The sequence below is a fragment of the Heloderma suspectum genome, chromosome 4 (assembly GCF_057233095.1).
Source record: "Heloderma suspectum isolate Gila_16-S chromosome 4, 16-S_ref, whole genome shotgun sequence".
NCBI lineage: Eukaryota > Metazoa > Chordata > Lepidosauria > Squamata > Helodermatidae > Heloderma > Heloderma suspectum.
Genome location: NC_139461.1, coordinates 14,075,995 through 14,097,089, shown reverse-complemented (window position 1 = coordinate 14,097,089; position 21,095 = coordinate 14,075,995). Strand labels below are relative to the sequence as shown.

At 47.4% G+C, this 21,095-nt stretch overlaps 1 protein-coding gene across 3 annotated transcripts; it reads left to right on the top strand.

Moving 5' to 3' along the window:
• Positions 1-293: 293 nt before the first annotated feature.
• On the top strand, positions 294-15,618 carry LOC146346556 (mas-related G-protein coupled receptor member H-like). 3 transcript variants are annotated; one of them, XM_084848720.1, is made up of 3 exons: positions 294-869; positions 4,005-4,068; positions 13,904-15,618. In XM_084848720.1, exon 3 carries the CDS (start codon positions 14,417-14,419, stop codon positions 15,419-15,421), a length of 1,005 nt encoding a protein of 334 aa, XP_084704846.1. In that variant the 5' UTR covers positions 294-869; positions 4,005-4,068; positions 13,904-14,416; the 3' UTR covers positions 15,422-15,618. The 3 variants fall into 3 exon arrangements, with proteins under 3 accessions (XP_084704846.1, XP_084704845.1, XP_084704847.1); XM_084848719.1 differs by lacking the exon at positions 294-869 and adding an exon at positions 2,322-2,572; XM_084848721.1 differs by lacking the exons at positions 294-869; positions 4,005-4,068 and adding an exon at positions 2,322-2,572.
• Positions 15,619-21,095: the final 5,477 nt, after the last annotated feature.

Genomic DNA, 21,095 nt, shown 5'->3' with positions numbered 1-21,095 from the left:
CTTACAGTGAAACTTGCCATTGATATGAGGCCTTTTTAAAGGGGAAGAAACCCACTGGGCTTCCATTAATCTTCATTTAAGATAAGATAAACCAGTCCCACCCTGAGAATTTCTCAGAAATATGGCCACACCCAAACTTTAGAGATGTTATCTTTTCCCCCACTGTGACTTGTTGAACAAAAAAAAAGCTGAAGCTAAAAGGTTCACAGATCTAATTTCCTGTGGCTGAATTATGAATACAGATAAGCGAAACTCATGTCATGCTGGTCTGCAGAAAAATAACCCTCTTCTTTCTAGGAAGTGTTACTCAGATCTCAACTAAGCTTGGTGAGACATTCTATTTCTCTTCCAGGCTTGAGGGGTGCAACACTTCCTTGGCAAATCTCCCCATCACCTGCCATTCCAGCATGGGATATTATGCCACTATTGTCTTCCACTCACCTTCCCTAAAGATTTCTGATTGACATTTATTTATGGGTATGAGAAAATTTCAGCCTGAAGTTTCCTTGATTTCTCATAATTTCCCCCCAGGGCTTTTTGTTCACCAGAAGCTAACCTCTTTTCCAAAGCCACAGCATCTCTTGACTATGCACCATTTATTTTGCAGATTCATATGCCAGGCATGCTCTTCTGATAACAGTGCTATTGTCTTTTTCTCCCTGTTTTAGAAAGTGCAGGTACCCACTGCTGCGGCTTGCCACTGCCTGGAAAGCTTATCTTAGGGGCTCACCAGGGTACCACTGCTGGGAGATCCCACTGGAGGACAACATGCTCAAGGCACTCTTACATCAAAGCGCCCCGACAAAGCAAACTGCTCTTCTTCAGGCACACATTATGTCTGCCCCCTCTACTTGAACTGAGCTGTGCAGGTCACTGTCTCAAAGCTCTGATGGGTCTATGTTGCAGCCTCACTTTCTCTACCAGCAGCCCTATATGGTGGTGGGAACTGTGGGATCTGGGTTCATGCGCTAGTGGGATGGGTGTAGGGGTGAGCAGATAACTTACCTGGTTCTAGTCTGGGCATCCGCTGGGGGGGGGGGAGAGGCGATCCATCCCTCCCCCCTGGAATCCTCCCCGGCCAGCTCCGCTCTGTGGCAAAGCCACGGAGCCACCAGCCAGGGCCGGCCGCAGCCAGACTTCCAGCCGCTGCTGCCGTGCTGCGGATGCAAATGGCGGCTGCTACACCGGCCACCATTTGTGTCTGTGCCTTAGGCCATGATAGGCTATGTATATACTTAAGTAGCCTATCACGGCAAAGAGCAGGGGCGCAAATGGCATAATGGGTGCCATTTGTACCCCTGCTCTTTGCCGTGATAGGCTATGTAAGTATTTACGTAGCCTATCACGGCCTAAGGCACAGACACAAATGGTGGCCGCAGCAGCCTGGCAGCAGCCAGAAGATGACCCGGGGCCACTGCCACCACCACTGCCACCGCCACCAGGTAGGTCCATTCTGGGGGGGATTTCGGGGGGTGGCAGGGGGGTAGTCCATTCCACCATGGACTCCGGGGGGCTGGATACTAAAGAATCCGGCCTCACTGGAGTCCGTGGCAGAATCTCCAACATCCCTAGCTGGGTGAGAGGGAAAATGCTGATCCCAAAAAATCATACAGTGCCTCCAGCCCATGAGGACCACTCTGCCTTGAAAGAGTGTAGGGAGACAGCCCAGTGAGCACCTTATTGTGCTCTAAAAGAACAAGAAGTAGGATTTATTTAAAAGGAGGGAGAAATGGGGAAGGAAGCAAAAGGAATATTCAAATGAATAAACACTTTAACATTATGCCTCTAAGCAATACAATAATGGGGGGGGTGGAGTAAAAAAAAAGTATATGATCCACAAGTGTGGTGTGATCTTTCATCACAAGTCACTATCTGTGCAATCCAGGACTCAGAGGTAGATGTAGGCCTCAGCTACTGACTCTTAGTTGGTGGTGGAGCTTTGGGAGTTTGGGAGTTTTTCAGAAGCCACCTGTGCTCCAGACTATGAATGTAACATGTTTTATTGATCAGAATTCATTGTATTTCATAAGAGTGCTATTCATAAAGATCTGTGGATGCCAACTGTAAGTGATTACTAATAGAGTGTGATTAGTTCCATTTGTGGTGTGAGATAACTGTGAAAGTATCCTTGGAAATTAGAAAGTATTAGAAAGTATCCTTGGAAATGAGGCCAAAATAAAAAGAAAGAAGAAGAAGCTTGCCAGAAGTGGGTTGGTTAATTCTTGGAAGTAAGAATCTCATTATCTCTTGGTCAGATAAACCTTCACCAGGGTGTTTCTAAAGGCAGTCGTAAACCTGGCAGCATTAAGGGCCATCCTGAAGTCATGAGTAGTAAGCCCAAAAAGTTAAGATGCACAGATGTGTATCTGAGATAAAAGAACTAAAGCCCTATTAGGGTTAGTGGTAGAACCAGAAGCAGTGGTATGACCAGCTCTGAGAATTAGGATGAGGTCATCAACAAAAGGCTTATAAGAAGCAAAGATATGAGCTGATTGCCCAGAGAGATCCTGGGAGAATGACAAGCCTGCCAAACATGATTGCCTAAGCTCTGCCAACCATGCTTGATGGATAGGTAACTATTAGATTGTAATGATGTTGGTTGTGAGGAATAAAACTTTAATTTTACTAAGAATATGCTAGTCATGATTTCTACTAAGCTTCTAATCGTCCTAATTGCATTGCATGTAGTAATGTGTTTTGCTTGTTTTATCATTTCAAAGATTTGTTATTCTCTAATACTGTTTTAAGCAACAAAAATGTATTTTGTGGTAGCCGTAGCACTCTGTGCTGTTTGGCTTGAAGGGTGTTTCAGGGACCACAACCCGTAAAAATTAATACTTGAAGCCCGGAACAGATGCACATGTCTGTTGCTGAGTGGTCTCTGTCCTTATTGCGGCTGTTTTCTCTCTTTGTCAGGTGAGTCACAGACGACACACCTGTTCAGAGAAGAGAAACCAGCCAGTTGGATGGAGCAGGAATGGTCTCCCATCACACCCCTGCTTACCAGATACAACCAGTTCTGCTGTAGCCTTCTCTGTGTTGCATTTACAGTAGTGTTTGTCTGCATGGGTTCAGAGGAGAATATTAAGCAATTTCCTCTTTCCCACCCCCCTATGAATGTTGGCTAGGGATGTCATAGGAATCTCAGAACTCAGAACTTACATATTTGGTGACGTCTGTCTGTAGTCTGTATGCCAAGGCATGGATCTGTCCAAAAGGGTGGTCTGCAGATGTTCCTCAGGCAAAAGACAAAGTAAGCCCAAGTCTCTTATCTTTAGGGAGTGAGTCAGCATGGGATATTGAGAAAAGCATGCCATTAGTCCTTGAAGGTGAGACACAGGGGAAGACGGGTGCAGGTAAGGACCTGGAGGCGCTGGGGGGGGCTGAAGCTGTGAAGCGTATTGAGTGCTTTGCTGAGCCTCTGATCCACTCTGGGTCGCTTCGTGCCCCCTCCGCTTCACCTCGGAGGGGGCACAAAGTGACCCGAAGCAGCCCGCTTCAGCTCAGGGTTCAGGCCTCGGGCCAAAGCCCTCGTTTGTAGAATCGGACTTCTAGTCAAGTCAGATGTGGGCAGAAGGGACAAGTTTCTAATCCAATCTCTGTTACAAGGGGTATAAGACAGAGTTGCATTTTGGCCCCTTTTCTTTTCAATTTATTTTTAAATGATTTGGCCTCTTATCTGGGTAATGTCGATTCCCATGCTCCCAAACTGTCCAGCAGTGAGATTCCTCTACTTTTGAATGCTGATGATGCTGTACTGTTGTCACTTTCCATTACTGGGTTAAATCACTTATTGTCTGCATTTAGGACTTACTGCTCCAAGAACAGTTTGACTATCAATGACAGCGAGTCTGAAGTGTCAGTGTTCTCAAAAGCCCATAAACAACATAAATGGACTTGAAATGCTAATATCATCAAGCAAGTCTTCCATCTAAGATACTTAGGTGTACAAATTTTATTTATTTATTATTGCATTTATATCCCACCTTTTTTCCTCTTGCAAGGAACCCAAGGCGGCTTACATTATCCTCCTCCTCTCCGTCGTATCCACAACAACAACCCTGTGAGGTAGGTGGGGCTGAGAGTCTGTGACTGGCCCAAAGTCACCCAGTGAGCTTCCATGGCCATGTGGAGACTAGAACCCGGATCTCCCAGCTCCCAGTCCGTCACTCTCGCCACTACACTACACTGGCTACAAATGCAGAGCAGTGGATTCTGGTCTGTACAACATAAGCAGGATTTTGATTCAGTAAACCTTAGCCAGCAGCTGATCTTAAGATTCTTCTTCAAGCTAGGTGGCCAGTTTATTCCCTCTGCAATTCAAATTTACAACGCTAAGACTCTGGCCCAACTCACCTATGGAAGCCCTATTTGGATTTTGGGATTTAATCTCCAAAAGGAAAGGGTTCAGTCTGTATTTCTTAGGAAGCTACTGGGCCTTCCTTCTTGTGTGGGGAATGCAGCAATCTATCAGAGAATCATAGAAGTAGGGTTGGGAGGGGCCTACAAGACCATTGGGTCCAACCCCCTGCTCAATGCAGGAATCCAAGTCAGAGCATCCCTGACAGATGGCTGTCCAGCCTCATCTATCTGGACATGGGTATTCAATCAGTTGAATGAAAGGTATGGATTGATGCTTTTAAGTGGTGATGACATTTACATTTTTTAGCAGTTCCTGGTAGCTATCTCTCCTTATTGCTTTCAGATTCCTATGTTACCCGCTGGATGAGAGTGATGGAGAAGAAATTACATAGGCTAGGCTTCTCTGCAGAAGTCATGGGCAGTTATGGGCTTGAGAAGGCCCAATTTTTTTGTTGTTCAAAGACTAATAGATTTAGATTTACAGTATTTGAGAACTGCTGCAAATAAAACCTGCTCTCCATTACTCCATATGAAATATAATGATTTAAATAATTACGGAATCACTGCAGTCCATATCTGTATACATTAACCATTTCAAAGTATAGAAGAGCATTTACTCTTTCCCATTTTAATGTGTTTCTATCAGCGCTATTAAATGGACAATGTAGTAAGATCCTGGTTAGTGAATGGATATGTTTCTGTGGTGCTGGAGAAAGAGAATCAGTTGAACATGTTCTCTTACATTGTGATCTCTATAAGGAATGCAGAGAAACTCTAATTTCCCCACTATTAAGAGCCTTTCTGGGAAGCAGGTCCACCACATTGATACCAATCAGTATAAGGGATGTGTCTTCTTGGGTCACTGGAAGGGTTGCCAGTTTTTTATGATTCCAATGCAAACTAGGGAAAAAATGATGTCATTTTGACATTTTCTTGAAAGAAGTAGGGGTGTACAGGTTCCCCACTGTCCGTTCTGGTGGGGAATCCATGGCGGGAGAGGTGATCCTCCCCCCCCCAGAATCCTCCCGAGCGGTTCCTGCTCCACGAGGATTATGGAGGGGGGGCAGAACCGGCTTGGGGGATGTTTACCTTCCCTCCTGCCAGCCAGAGCCATTCGCCTCCTCCCTGTCCCTGCCGATCACCATGTCTTTTCTTTAAAAATAAAAAAGGGCGATTGGCAGGATGTGCCCATAGACTTAGAGGCAAATAGAGCCATAAATCTTGCGTATAAGTCTATGTGTCCCTAGGCTTAGATGCAGGGATTAATGGCTCTATTTTGCGCATAAGTCTATGGGCACATGCTGCCGATTGCCTCTTTTTTTTTTTTAAGAAAAGACATGGCAGGGACAGGGAGGAGGTAAATGGCTCTGACTGGCAAGAAGCAGCCGAGTGCCGTTCCCCCTCCAGTCCTCCTGGAGTGGAGGTAAGCGGTCCCAATCCTCTGCAGATTCCTGAGGCCAGATTCCAAAGAATCCAGCCTTATTTGAATCTGCAGCAGATTTATCTGAGGAACCTCATGAATAGAGATGTACAAAAGTCACTTACCTTTTCGCAGCTTGGATTTGCGGTGGGGGGGAGGCGCTCCGTCACTGCCCCCGGAATCCTCCCTGGGTGGCTCCGCTCTCCGGCGGCTCCACGGAGCTGCTGGCCAGGGCCATCGGCAGCCAGAGTTCTGGCCGCAGACGGGCTGCTGTGGACGCAAATGGCGGCCACCGTAGTGGCCGCCATTTGTGTCCTGCGAAGCTGCCGTCATAGACTACTATCACGTAACTATTTATGTAGGCTAAAATGGCTAAAACTACTCCAGATGCCATTTGCATCTAAATACTTACGTAACTATTTATGTAGGCTAAAACGGCTAAAAATAGGGAACCCAAATGGCGACCACTGTAGCCACCGCCATTTGCATACGCTGTTTGTTTTTTTGTGTTTTTTTGGCTTGCTGTAATAGGCTACATAAATACTTACAAAGCCTATCACAGCTATGATGAAGAAGCGAATAGGGATGGCGGAGAATTCTGCCACGGATTTCAGTGAGGCAATCACAGTGCATTCGGACCCCCGAAATCCGTGGCGGAACGGCCTGCCACTCAGCGCCCCCCCCACGGATCCTCGCTGATCCCCCCCGGGACGAGGCTTACCTGGGGCAGATGGTCCGGATGGTGGCGGCTCCGGCGGTGGCTGGTCTTTTGACCGGCTGCCACGGCCACCATTTGCATCCTGGTCTTTGCCGAGATAGGCTATGTAAGAATTTACGTAGCCTATCACGGCAAGCCAAGCAAAAAAAAGACAGCGTACGCAAATGGTGGCGGCTACAGCGGCCGCCATTTGCGTTCCCTATTTTTCGCCGTTCTAGCCTACGTAAATATTTACATAGGCAATTACGGCGAAAAAAAAGGGAACTGCAAATAGCGTAGTGGGCGCTATTTGCGTTTGGTGTTTTTTTCGCTGTAAAAGCCTACGTAAATATATGGCGGAATTATCTGACATCCCTACTCATGAATTGTATTTTGTAAGTGTGTGCTAGTTTAAACTGTGTTTTATATGTTTTATACTGATTTCACTGGTCTGTGACTGTAATAAACGAATTCAAAGTTCAAAAATGCTTCCCATATTCTTCTGAAATTTTGTAGATGTCTTAGCTAGGGCCACATCTCTGCTCTCTGTCATTTTCAGGTCAATTCCCACAATAACATAGGGAGATAACCATGTCCTTCATTGTGGATCCCCCAAACTGCAATTACTGACCTTGCACAAAACTCTCTGCACCTATTCTGAAACATTGGAATTTTGATCCCCTCCGAAACTGTCCCTGCAAATCTCATTCAATTCAGCCCAGAAATGAAAACTTTATCAGCAGTTCCTTTAAAACAATAATGATAAAAGATTAAAGGCACCTAGCTCAAAAGCTCCTACTACTAGGGATGTATGAAAGTCACTTACCTTTTCGCACAGATGATTTGCAGTGGGGGTGAGGCACTCTGCACCTCCCCCCGAAATCCTAACCCAGCCGGCTCTGCACGGAGCCGCCGGCCAGGTGCATTCACAGGTGTCTGGACCCTGTGGATTCAAATGGCAGCAGCTATGCGGCCACCATTTGCGTCCATGATTTTGGCCATGACAGGCTATGTAATGCACTGGCATTCAGCTTCACTGAGATCCGTGGCAGTATTCTCTGATATCCCTACCTACTACTATTTTCTATGGTACTATGCCAGCAAATTTCATCCACGTCTAACAATCAGGAAAAAAAATGGTATAGCTAGGGGTGTCAGAGAATTTCTCGCCGAAACTTCAGGGGGCCAAGTGCCAACGTATTCGGCCCCCCAAAGTAGTTTCGGGGAGAAATTCTCCCCCCCACCCCCCCCCCCGGGATGGGACTTACCTTTCCCGAATGTCGCTCCCAGTGGCGGGTCGCAGCAGCGGTTCGGCAGGGCTTCGACAGGGGCGGGGGCGGCAGCCGGTCTTTCGACCGGCTACCGCCGACGCCATTCCAAGAAAAGTAAAAAAAAAAGCAACGCCCCCGTGATAGGCTACGTGACAATTAACGTAGCCTATCACGGCTAGATTTGCAAAGTCAGCCGTGATAGGCTACGTAAATCCTCACATAGCCTATCACGGGTGACTTTAAAAAAAAAAAGCGCGTACGGCTAATGGCGGCCCCCATAGGGAGCCGCCATTCGCGTTCCTTATTTGGTCGCTGTAGTCTACATAAAGATTACGTAGACTACGGTGAAAATAAGGGCAACGCTATTTGCATTGCCCTTATTTTCGCCGTAGTCTACGTAAATCTTTACGTAGACTACAGCGACCAAATAAGGAACGCGAATAGCGGGTTCCTATGGGGGCCGCCATTTGCGTACGCGCTTTTTTTTTTTTTAAGTCACCCGTGATAGGCTATGTGACGATTTACGTAGCCTATCACGGCTGTCTTTGCAGATCTAGCCGTGATAGGCTACGTAAATCGTTACGTAGCCTATCACGGGGCGTTTTTGTTTTTTTTTTACTTTTCTGTTGAAGTTCGCGGCCGGGGAGACAGGGCGCTTCTCCCAGGCCTGAATTTCGGCCGGGGGCGAGGCGGGAAGCCTCCCCCCAGCCTGAATTTCAGCCGGGAGAGGCGGGAAGACACCCCCCGCTCGCATGAACTTCGGGGGGAGAAGCGAAGCGCCTCCCCCCCACCGCAAAAAAAGCTGCGGGACAAGGTAAGTCCCTTTCGTACATCCTTAGGTATAGCCATTTCTTGATTACCAGTGATAGTTAGGGGTGTACGAACCCCACTCACCTGGGTCTGCTGTGGGGTCCGTGGGGGGGGAGGTGATTTGTTCCTCCCCCTGGAATCCTCCCCCCCGTAAATAATTATGTAGCCTATCAGGGCAAAGACCAGGGACGCAAATGGCATCTGCTACTCCAGACGCCATTTGCATCTGCAGACCGGCACTGGACGGACTCGGACCTGGCTGGCGGCAGGTAGGATCCGGCTGGCGTGAAATTTGTGGGGTGGCACAGGTGAGTGGTCCATTCTCCACCATGCCTAATTCTCCACCATCCCTGTTGTCGTTGGTCAGTCGTTAAGTCATTTCCGACTCTTCGTGACCCCATGGACCATAGCACACCAGGCCTTCCTGTCCTCTGCTCTCTCCCGGAGTGTGCTCAAGTTTATATTCATTGCATCGGTGATGCTATCTAGCCAGCTCATTCTCTGCCGTCCCCTTCTCCTTTTGCCTTCAATCTTTCCCAGCATCAGGGTCTTTTCCAGAGAGTTTTCTCTTCACATTAGGTGGCCAAAATATTTGAGCTTCAGCTTCAGTATCTGTCCTTCCAATGAGCACTCAGGGTTGATTTCCTTTAGGATAGACTGATTGACCTCCTTGCAATCCTGGGGACTTGTAAGAGTCTTCTCCAACACCACAGTTCGAAAGCATCAATCCTTCGGTGCTCAGCCTTCCTTATAGTCCAGCTCTCACAGCCATACATTACTACTGGGAAAACCATAGCTTTGATTAGACGGACCTTTGTCGGCAAGGTGATGTCTCTGCTTCTTACTATGCTGTCTAGGTGTGCCATAGCTTTCCTCCAAAGGAGCAAGCATCTTTTAATTTCATGGCTACTGCCACCATCTGCGGTGATCTTGGAGCCCAAGAAAATTAAATCTGTCACTACTTCCATTTCTTCGTCTTCTATATGCCAGGAAGTGATGGGGCCAGATGCCATGATCTTCATTTTTTTTATGTTGAGTTTCAATCCAGCTTTTGCACTCTCCACTTTCACCCTCAACAAGAGGCTCTTTAGATCCTCTTCGCTTTCTGCCATTAGGGTGGTATCGTCTACATATCTGAGGTTGTTGATAATTCTCCCGGCAATCTTAATTCTGACATGTGATTCATCTAAACTGGTGTTTCTCATGATGTACTCTGCATATAAATTAAATAAGCAGGGCGACAATATGCAGCCTTGTCGTACTCCTTTCCCAAATTTGAACCAATCGGTTGTTCTATGTCCAGTTCTGACTGTTGCTTCTTGACCCTCGTACAGGTTTCTCAGGAGACAGGTAAGGTGGTCTGGTACTCCCATCACTTTAAGAATTTGCCAGAGTTTGTTGTAATCCACACAATCAAAGGCTTTAGCGTAGTCAATGAAGCAGAAGTAGATGTTTTTTTCTGGAATTCTCTTGCTTTCTCCATGATCCAGCGAATGTTGGTGATTTGATCTCTAGTTCCTCTGCCTCTTCGAAACCCAGCTTGTACTTCCGGTAGTTCTCGGTTCACATACTGCTGTAGCCTAGCTTGTAGGATTTTGAGCATCACCTTGCTGGCATGTGAAATGAGCGCAATTGTACGGTAGTTTGAACTAGGGATGTACGAAAATTCCGCCACTTGGGGAGGCCGAATGCCAGCACATTCAGTCCCCCGAAATCGGTGGCAGAATGGCCTACCCCCCCTGCCTGCCCGGGATGAGACTTACCTTGGGCGGATCTTCATGGTGGCGGTGGCTCCGGTGGCTCCGGCAGCGCTTCGGCGGCAGTTAAAAAAAAAAAAAGTGATAGGCTACATAAAGATTTACATAGCCTATCACGTCTAGGTCTTAAAAAAAAAACTGTGATAGGCTACATAAATCTTTACGTAGCCTATCACAGCTGACTTTAAAAAAACTAAAAGAAAAACGCACGTACACAAATGGCGGTGGCCATGGCCGCCGCCATTTGCGTTCCTTATTTTGGCACGTCTTAGTCTACATAAACATTTAAGTAGACTAAGACGGCGAAAATAAGGGGAATGCAAATAGCGTAGCGCCTATGCTATTTAAGTTCCCCTCATTTTCGCCGTCTTAGCCTGCGTAAATCTTTACGTAGACTAAGACGTGCCAAAATAAGGAACGCAAATGGCGGCAGCCACCATTTGCATACATGCGTTGTTGTTGTTGTTTTTTAAGTCAGCCATGATAGGCTACGTAAGCATGTACGTAGCCTATCACGGCTGACTGCAGGGACGCAAACGGCGGCTGCTACGGCTGCCGCCATTTGCGTCCCTTCTAGCCAGCAGCCGAATGTCCCGCTGCTGGCGGAGCCGGCCAGCGGCTCCGCAGAATCCCTGCAGAGGATCTTAAATAGCTCAGCTGGAATACTGTCATCTCCACTAGCTTTGTTGTTAGTAATGCTTCCTAAGGCCCACTTGACTTCACTCTCGAGGATGTCCGGCTCAAGTTCAGTGACCGCGCTATGATGGCCATAAGGGACATGAAAATCTTTCCTGTATAGTTCTTCTGTGTATTCTTTCCACCTCTTCTTAATCTCATCTGCTTCTGTTAGGTCCCTGCCTTCTTTGTCCTTTATCATGCCCGTCTTTGCACAAAACGTTCCCTTGAGATCGCCGATTTTCTTGGAGATCTCTACATTCTACTGTTTTCCTCCATTTCTTTGCATTGCTCATTTAAGAAGGCCTTCTTGTCTCTCCTTGCTATTCTCTCGAAATCTGCATTCAGTTGGGTATATCTTCCCCTTTCTCCTTTGCTTTTCACTTCCCTTCTTTCCTCAGCTACTTGTAAAGCCTCATCAGACAGCCACTTTGCCTTCTTGCATTCTTTTAATTTGGGATGGATTGAGTTGCTGCCTCCTGAACAATGTTACGGACCTCCGTCCAGAGTTCCTCAGGCACTCTGTCTATCAGGTCTCATCCCTGAAATCTATTCCTCACCTCCACTGTATATTCATAAGGGATATGATTTAGGTCATACTTGAATGGTTTAGTGGTTTTCCCTACATTCTTCAATTAGGCCAAAATTTTGCAAGAAGCAGCTCATGATCTGAGCCACAGTCAGCTCCAGGTCTTGTTTTTACTGACTGTATAGAGCTTCACCATCTTTGGCTGCAAAGTACTTAATCAATCTGTTTTCGATATTGACCATCTGGTGATGTCCATGTGTAGAGTCGCCTCTTGTGCTGTTGGAAAATACTCTGTGGAAAAGACTTTTCTATTGGAAAAGAGTGTTTGCTATGATCAGCGTGTTCTCTTGGCAAAACTCTATTAGCTGTTGTCCTGCTTCATTTTGTACACCAAGGCCATGCTTGCCTGTTATCCCGGTGACCTCTTGACTTCCTACTTTAGCATTCTAATCCCCTATGATGAAGAGGACATCTTTTTTTGGTGTTAGTTCTAGAAGGTGTTGTAGGTCTTCATAGAACCGATCAACCTCAGCTTCTTTGGCATCAGTGGTTGGGGCATAGACTTGAATTACTGTGATGTGGAATGGTTTGCCTTGGATTCGTACTGTGATCATTCTATCATTTTTGAGAGTATACCCCAGTACTGCTTTTCCCACCCTTTTGTTGACTATGAGTGCTACTCCATTTCTTCTAAGGCATTCTTGCCCACAGTAGTAGATATAATGGTCACCTGAATTAAATTCGCCCTTGCTTGTCCATTTTAGTTTGCTGCTTCCCAAGATGTCGATGTTCAATCTTGCCATCTCATGTTTGACCACCTCCAGCTTACCTTGATTCATTAATCTGACATTCCAGGTTCCTAAACAATATTGTTCTTTATAGCATCGGATTTTCTTTTCAACTCCAGACACATCCACAGCTGAGTGTCCTTTCAGCTTTGGCCCAGCCGCTTCACTCTTTCTGGCGCTACTTGAAAATTCCCTCTGCTCTTCCCCAGTAGCATATTGGACACCTTCTGACCTGAGGGTCTCATCTTCCGGTGTCATATCTTTTGGCCTTGTGATACATTCCATGGGGTTTTCTTGGCAAGAATACTGGAGTGGGTTGCCATTTCCTTCTCCAGTGGACCACATTTTGTCAGAACTCTCCACTATGACCTGTCTGTCTTGGGTGGCCCTGCACGGCATAGCTTATGGCTTCACTGAGTTACGCAAGCCCCTTCGCCACAACAAGGCAGTGATCCATGAAGGGAGCCACCAGCCCTAGTGATAGTCAATGTGAGACACACATATTTGGTTTTCTGAATTAAGTTTCCGATGTAGACCGAAGTTATATCAGGCAGCCTCTGAATTGGTCTGAGCTGAATTGTTTTCCAAATTGCTGAATTGTGTTCATATATAGTTTTATGGTATGGGCATACACCTAGGGATGTACAAAAGGCACTTACCTTTCTCGGATTATGTTTATGGTTGGGGGGGAGGCGCTCCGTTCCTCCCCCCCATGGAATCCTCGCCGGCCAGCTGTGCTCTGCAGCGATTCTGCGGGGCTGGCCGGCTCTGCCAGCAGTCAGACATCCGGCTGCTGGCTAGCAGGGACGCAAATGGCGGCGGCCGTAGTCACCGCCGTTTGCGTCCCTGCAGTCAGCCCTGATAGGCTACATAAATGTTTATGTAGCCTGTCACGGCTGACTTTAAAACAACAACAACAACATGCGTATGCAAATGGCAGCAGCCATGGCCGCCAAAATTTGCATGCCTTATTTTGGCACGTCTTAGTCTACGTAAACCGTGGCCGCCGCCATTTGCGTACATGCGTTGCTGTTCTTTTTTTGAAAAAGTCAGACAAGATAGGCTACGTAAACATTTACGTAGCCTATCACGGTTTTTTTAAAAAACCTAGCCGTGATAGGCTACGTAAATCTTTACATAGCCTATCACGTTTTTTGTTTTTGTTTTTTAAACTGGAAATGGCTGCAGCGGCAGCCGGTCGGAAGACCAGCTGCCGCAGCCGCCGCCATTGAACCGCCGCCACAGCCGCCGCCACAGCCGCTGCTGCCAGGAAGATCCACCCAAGGTAAGTCTCGTCCTGGGGGGGGCGGGGGGGCAGGCCGTTCCACCACCAATTTCGGTGGGCCAAATGCGCTGGCATTCGGCCTCCCCAAGATCCGTGGAGGAATTTTCGTACATCCCTACATACACCTAATATATACAGGCATGCACTGTATGCGGTAGCGCTGGTCAATTCTTCTGGAACAACAATAAAGCTGCATAAATATTTTACTTTGGGAAAGTCAATTATTAATTACTCCTTAAAATATAAGAGTTGTAGCTCTCAAAGGAATAAATCCAGTTTCAACATTCTGAAATTATGCTTCCTTAACAGGAGACTACTGGAGCAGAATCCATAACCTAGCAGAACTGCAGCTTGGTAACAGAATAGAACTGATGGAATCCATTGTCTTTGACTGCATTGTGTGACAGAGCAAACATATCTGGAGAATGGAAAAGAGCTGTCCGCTATTGATCCAGTCTGCAATTATTTGAATATACCACAACCTGTGCTGCTTCAAATGGGTCTAAGAAAGTAATTTTGGAGACACACTGACTTTGTTGTTCCACAGAAATCTTCTTCTTCTTGAGGAGGAATCCATGAGACAGGCACAAAAAATAATTGAAACGTAAGCATACAGAACAAAGCCTTTATGTGAAATTTCACACAGCTCCACCAATCTATGTTGGGAAAACTGAAACAACAATAACACACCTTTGATCTTCACTAACTATATGAGGAATGGCTCTCAGCTAAGAGTACTAGATTTGTGGGAAATACTGAAGGAGAGCAGAAGAAGAGCCATACAAGAAGCAGAAACAAGAACCCACAAAGCACACTTTAAATATGAGGACCAATTTCAATCTGACATCTCAGTTCCAAAGATCATTCGATGTTAGCCTGGAAAATAATACACACAATTATGCTGAATACAACGACATCCATAACCTCTGGCCAGATTCTTATTTTTCACTACATCGACATGTAGTACTTTCTGTCAATTTCTTAATGGTTGTTATCTGCACTTGGGGACTTTTGGCAAATGGAAATGTCATCTGTCTTCTTGGCTTCTCCATTAAAAGGAACTCTTTCACCACCTATATCCTGAATTTGGCTGTTGCTGACTTCGGAGTCCTTATAGTCCAATTTGCAAGGATGTTAACTTTTCATGTGAATGAATTTATACATTATACTGCCCATGATATCCTTCATGAGCTCTTTGTATTCACCTGTGGCACTGGTCAGCTTCTTCTGACAGCCATCGGCATAGACAGGTGTGTATCTGTCCTCTTCCCCATTTGGCATCGGTGCCGTCGCCCGCCACACTTGTCCATCGCTCTCTGTGCCCTCATATGGGTCCTCTCCTTCCTCCTCTCTGGAATTGGAATTGGAATGATTGTCTCTACTGTGTACAGGATGAGACAGGAGATGCTAAAGTACCACATTATTATACATTCCCTTTTTTGCCTCCCACTCATGACTGCCTCCAGTCTGACCCTGTTCATCAAAATCTGCTGTAGATCCCAACAACAAAGGCGGGAGAAGCTCTTAACAGCCATCTTGCTCGCACTCCTCTTCTTCCTGCTCTTGGCTTTTCCACAGATTGCCATTTACCTTATTATTTCATTTCTTCCTAGGCACTTTCCCTATTTAATAAATAATCTCATGTTAGGTATTGGGTTCTTATGTGCCTCCCTAAACAGCAGCGTTAACCCACTGATTTATTTCCTTGTGGGGAGGAACAAGAGGGCTCAGGCTAGGGAGAGCATGAAGGTCGTACTCCAGAGGGTCTTCAAGGAGGAGGAAGTGAGTAGGGAGCAACTGGAACTCAGGGTTCAAAGCCATTTATAATTAGGGGTGTCCCAGAAGTCTGGGAAGGGGGTGGAATCGGCAGACATCCTCTCACTCAGCCCCTGAGATGCCAGTCCGCACACACACCAAGTTGGGCAAGCGTGGAGATCCCTGCTTACCCTCGAGGCAATATCTTCCAGGAAACCACGGGTAAGCATTTTACGTCAATGGCCATTTTGCACAAAATGACAGCTGTAAATAACACCATTTATGCAAAATTACAGGTGTAATTGGCCTAATTAGACCACTTACACCTGCAGTTTTGCATAAATGGTGCTATTTACGGCTGCCGTAGTACGAAAATGGCCATTGACGCAAAAAGCGTACATGTGGTTTTCTGCAAAATGGCAGCTCACAGGTAAGTGGGACGCCACATGCCAAATGCAGGCTCTTTCAGATTGTCTGGTGGCTCACACTGCATGCTGAGCAGGGGCAGACAGACAGTGGGGGTCCAGCGAGCAGCACATGAGGCAACAGTGGGTGAGTTTGACCATCCCTAGTTATAAGGCCTTCCCAAGAGTGGAAAGCTCCATGCTTTCTAGATGTAGGTGTGATGATGCAGAATCCTTCAGATGTTTCAGTCTAACATACTTAACAAGCCTATTTACTGGCTGCAGGTTTACCACAGAATTTATGCAAAGTAAGGTGTATACTTCACTTCTCGAACAGAGGGATTATGGCCATGTTTAGGCATACTCTTGTATCCTGTGTATTCCCAGTAGAGCCTCTCAAAATTGCCCACCCTATTTGTGGGCAGAAATATTGACCATTTAGCTGAATTCTTCTCCAGAGGAAGGATACTTTTTCCAACAGTTTCTCATAGGTAGGGCTCACCATTGCCCGGGGGGGTAGGACAGCTTCTTATTTTTTCCTACGGGTTTTTGGGGGTTTGCCTTGGTTTTTACCTATGGGTTTATTGCTTATTTCTTCTTTGCACCAGCACTGCGAGTGGCAACAGCATCCATGGTGTCATCAGCCTAGGCCCTATTTTGCATCTTCCACAATGCAGATGTGAGGGGGGCAGCATTGCGTTCAGTTCCATGGAGGAGGTGGAGCTAGTACTGCAGCACCATCTATCCCCCAATTCCTTGAAAGTTTTCCTCCAGCCCTGACAAAGGCTTCCATTGTCCTGCTTCATTCTCAAATTTACTTTTGTGGTCTTTTTGACCTTACCTAATCACTGTGAGGTGGTCAAGGCTGCTGTGCCTGTGGTTTGGATTTTTCCCCCTATTACACATAGGGATGTCAGAGGCATCTGGTTTGTGGGTAATACCCAGCAAGTTTTCCCTGGCTCGGCAGCCCCGGATTCTGGCTCACCCATCCGCTCTCTGGCCCAACTCAACCAGTGTGAGTAGGTCCAGCTTGCAGATCCCTGCCACCTCCAAACCCTTGTGCCTCCTTGCTGATGCATTGGGAAGGAGAGCACACAAGGGGTTGGTGGGTGGCAGTGGCAGGAGTCCCCTTGCAAGGAGAGAGTGACAAGTTGACATACAGTGAGGGCAGGGGTCCTGTGCCACCAACCAACACTTTGTCCTCAAGCATGAGGGGCTGGCAGGCGGTAACAGGGATTCCCGTCCCTGCAGCCTGTCAACCCCTCACCCTCTCCTGGGAAGGAGAGAAGGAAGGGTTGGTGGGTGACAACGGGGAATCCCATGAGCTGCCATTTTGTGCAAAATCGTCGGTATAAATATTACAGAAATTGCAATTTCTGCACAAAATTGTGGTGTAAATAGCACCATTTGCCCCAAATTAGTCAAAAATGGCCTATTTGCAGCCGCAATTTTGTGTAAATTGCAATTTCCATAATATTTATATCTTTCTTGCGCAAAATTGTGGCTCATGAGGGAAAAAACCTTGCAAGCACTTGTTGGGCACTCGCAGACCATCTGGTGGCTCAGCCCGCACACCCGCCTGGGTTGGGCAGCCAGCGGGGGTCCGCCAGCAGCCTGTAAGCAGGTCACAGGGGAGTTCACCTATCCCAAATTATGCCTCTTCTCTTTGCTCTGCAGCCTCCCAGGCTGCCTGCGCTTTCTGATCAGAAGAATCCTCATGCCATGCCGGGGGTTACATCAAGAGGTCTTCCCCAGGATTTTAACTGAAGGGTTGTACAAAGAACAGCAGTACACTCCTGCAAACTCCTTGGCCACTGCATAAGTAGGGATTGTGCATGTGCCCAACTGGGTCCTGGAGTCCATCAGGCTACCCCCACACACACCCCTGAACCTGGCTCAGCAAGCCCCTGCCACCACCTGCTGGACCACATGAGCAGGCAGCATGTACTGGCCCTGTCCGTGTGCACCCCACATCTGCCTATCCTCCATGCAAGATGGGACTCTGCATTTTTTGTAGATCTAATGTTGCACACAATGGCAGCCGTGAAGGGCCATTTTCCCAACTTAACATTGGGGAAATGGCCCTTTACGACCACCATTGTACTCAACATTAGATCTACGAAAAATACAGAGCTCTATCTTGTGTTATGATCGGGGCCCACATGGAGGATGGGCGGCTGCAGCGCATGAGAGGACCGCTCGCCAAACCTCCAGGAGGTTGTGTGGCCTGGCTCGCATAGGTGGGTGGCAAAGACACCTCCTTGAACACCCACCAAGCTTGGACCAGAGTGAGTTTAACCATTCCTACTCATAAGTAAAGTGAGCACAAGAACCCTGAACCCAACCCATGGGGTTCCAAGAAAAAAGGAGCTGTTGACCACATAAAAGAAGAACTTAGGCCTGTTTTGGAGTCAACATGTTACATCAAAGAGAGAAGTGATTTTGGGGACAAAGGTTGGACTTCCTGGAGATAGGATGACCTATAATGTTACGTGAACCTATAGATGTAAAGATTTCAGAATACGTATGAGAAAGGAGGTTACCAATTGGGGTGGAGGGCATTTAAGGTGATACATGGAAGAGATCTGGGTTTGTCTTTCTTCTTTCACCCTGAACCTGAGATATTACTCTGAGACAGTCACTTAGGCCTCAGTGACTCCCTGGTCATGCTTGGAGAAGAAGAGAGTCTCTTTACCCTTCTGGGAAAGTACGGCTGTGAGTGGTAGGCATACAGCTGCAAGATATGTGAGTGTGCTTTATATCTTTGCTTGGCTGAAGGTTTGCATGTCTGTTAAATTTTATCTTTCTTTAATAAATGCATTCAGCTCATGTCATTGTTTTAGTTCTGATTTGCAGAATTTAAGTAAATCTGAGTGAATGGGAACACTCAATCTCAGTCCCCAAAGGAACCTCACCTACAACATCAGGGCCAAGCTGAGGCTGTTTAAAGTAAGGTATCCAATACCAGGGACCCTGAAATTTTAGGCTCCCGTTTTTATGTTTTTATTTATTACTTGTATATTCCACCTCTCTTCCATTGTGGAACTCAAGGTCACTACATGGGATTCCCAGGTAGTCTCCCCTGCAAGCATTGACCAGACCCAGGCCTGCTTAGCTTCAGCAAGGTGGCTGCCTCATGCACCTTCAGACTATGCCCTCGAAGCATGCTTTCCTTTACATGATGCTTTAGTTGTAAGCTGCCTCAGGTATTTTTCAATGAAATTAACAAAGGGTGACATGAAAATAATTTATGCATGCCACTTCAAAAGGCTGTGACATGTGAGGGAAAGAGCCACATAGAGGTCTTCAGGAATTCCTGTTCCCCAACAAGTGGCACACTGAAGTCCAACATTATGTCTTTCGGGAAGTACGAACAACAAAGAATCAAACAGTACCTTAAACTAACAATGGCGTTGTGGGAGAAGTTGTATTGTAAGATGAGATCCAAAGAACCAGAAAGCAGGTGTATCGTATCTGGTGCTGCGTGAAAGTGGTGGTGCTCCAGGATTTACTAAGCTCTGCCTGACCAAGATTTCCCCTGGTCGAGGGCAGTTAATCAGGTCCCTTTCAGGGTTTCCGGTCTTAGGGACAGGGAGCTTATAAGGCATATGGAATGAGAGTAAGATATTAGGGCTGCGCAGGCAGGGACCCCCTGATCCAACCCACTTTGCAGCTTCCGAGGTGGGTCCAATCAGGCTCGGGCAGATTTGGAGGGCCCCCGACCCAACTCGGCCCCAAACCTGAAGTGGGATCCAGATGCCAAACTCCGCCTCAGGTCCCTCCCCCAATGCCCCCTCACAAACCCCCTTTACCTTGCTGCCACCGTCTCCTCCGCTGTCCTCACTGCCACCTCCGTTGCTTCTGCCACCGCCGTTGCTGTCCTTGCTGCCACCATTGCCATCCTCACCGCCACTACACTCGCTGCTGCCACCATCACCATCCTTGCCTCTGCCTCCACCTCCACCACTGTCCTCGCCGCCTTCTCCACTGCTGTCCTCGCCGCCACCAACTGCTGAGACCTGGACGCGGACGTTGACTCTTAGTGCAGGGAGTCGCCATTTTTTAAATGGCGACTCCCTGCAAAAAGAGTCACCGCTTGTCCAGGCTTCAGCAGTTGGTAGCAGTGAGGGCGGAGGCGGAGTAGGCGGCAGAGAAGGTGGCTCAGGTAAGGACGTGGAGGCACTCGGGACGGGGCTGGACCAGGAGGGTGAAGGTCTGAAGTGCACCAAGTGCTTTGGAGAGCCCCCAACCCTCTCCGGGTTGCTTCATGCCCCCTCCGCTTTGCCTCAGAAGGGGCACAAAGTGACCCGAAACAGACCGCTTTGACTCGGGGTTTGGGCCTTGGGCTGAAGCAGTGCACAGCCCTATAAGATATTGGTTCACAAGCAGGCGTAGAGATGTGAAATGCCTTGAAAAAATGGGAAAAAATAAAAATAAAATAAACCATTTCACACAAATGTTCCAAAAATCCCTGGGGGGAAAAGAACACTTCAACCCCACTCCTCCTAGTTTTTTTCCTGTTATTTCTTTCATTCTCCTGCTCCAAGGCCTTCACATCTTTAAGCAGGCCTGACTTTCCTTGAGGGCAGAAAGTTTGTGCTGCCTGGAGACTCAGATGAAGGACAATAGGGGTGTACGAACCCCGCTCACCAGTCTGCTTGGGGGACCAATGGGAGGGAGGTGATTCGTTCTTCCCCCTGGAATCCTCCCTGGCTGGCTCCACTCTGCGGCAAGTCCGCAGAGCCGCCAGCTGGGTCTGTCCGCAGCCAGACTTCCACCTGCTGCCGGTCTGCGGATGCAAATGGCATCCGGCATAGCAGACGCCATTTGCATCCCTGCTCTTTTCATGATAAGCTATGTAAATCTTTACGTAGCCTATCACAGCAAAGAGCAGGGATGGAAATGGCGTAGCAGACACTATTTGTGTCCCTTAGGGATGGGGGAGAATTTCTCCCCGAAACTTCAGGGGGCCGAGTGCCAACGTGTTCGGCCCCCCGAAGTAGTTTCGGTTTCTACGTAGATTTACGTAGACTATGGCGAAAATAAGGGCAATGCTATTTGCGTTGCCCTTATTTTCGCCGTAGTCTACGTAAAGGTTTACGTAGACTACAGCGACCAAATAAGGAACGCGAATGGCGGCTCCCTATGGGGGCCGCCATTTGCGTATGCGCTTTTTTTTTTTTTTAAAGTCACCCGTGATAGGCTACGTGACGATTTACATAGTCTATCATGGCTGACTTTGCAAATCTAGCCGTGATAGGCTACGTTAATCGTCACGTAGCCTATCACGGGGGCGTTTTGTTTTTTTTTTACTTTTTATTTTGCGGCCGGGCGAGGAGAGG

Coding starts and splice junctions, on each gene's coding strand:
- LOC146346556 (XM_084848720.1), top strand. CDS start 14,417: ATGAGGACCAATTTCAATCTGACATCTCAGTTCCAAAGATCATTCGAT.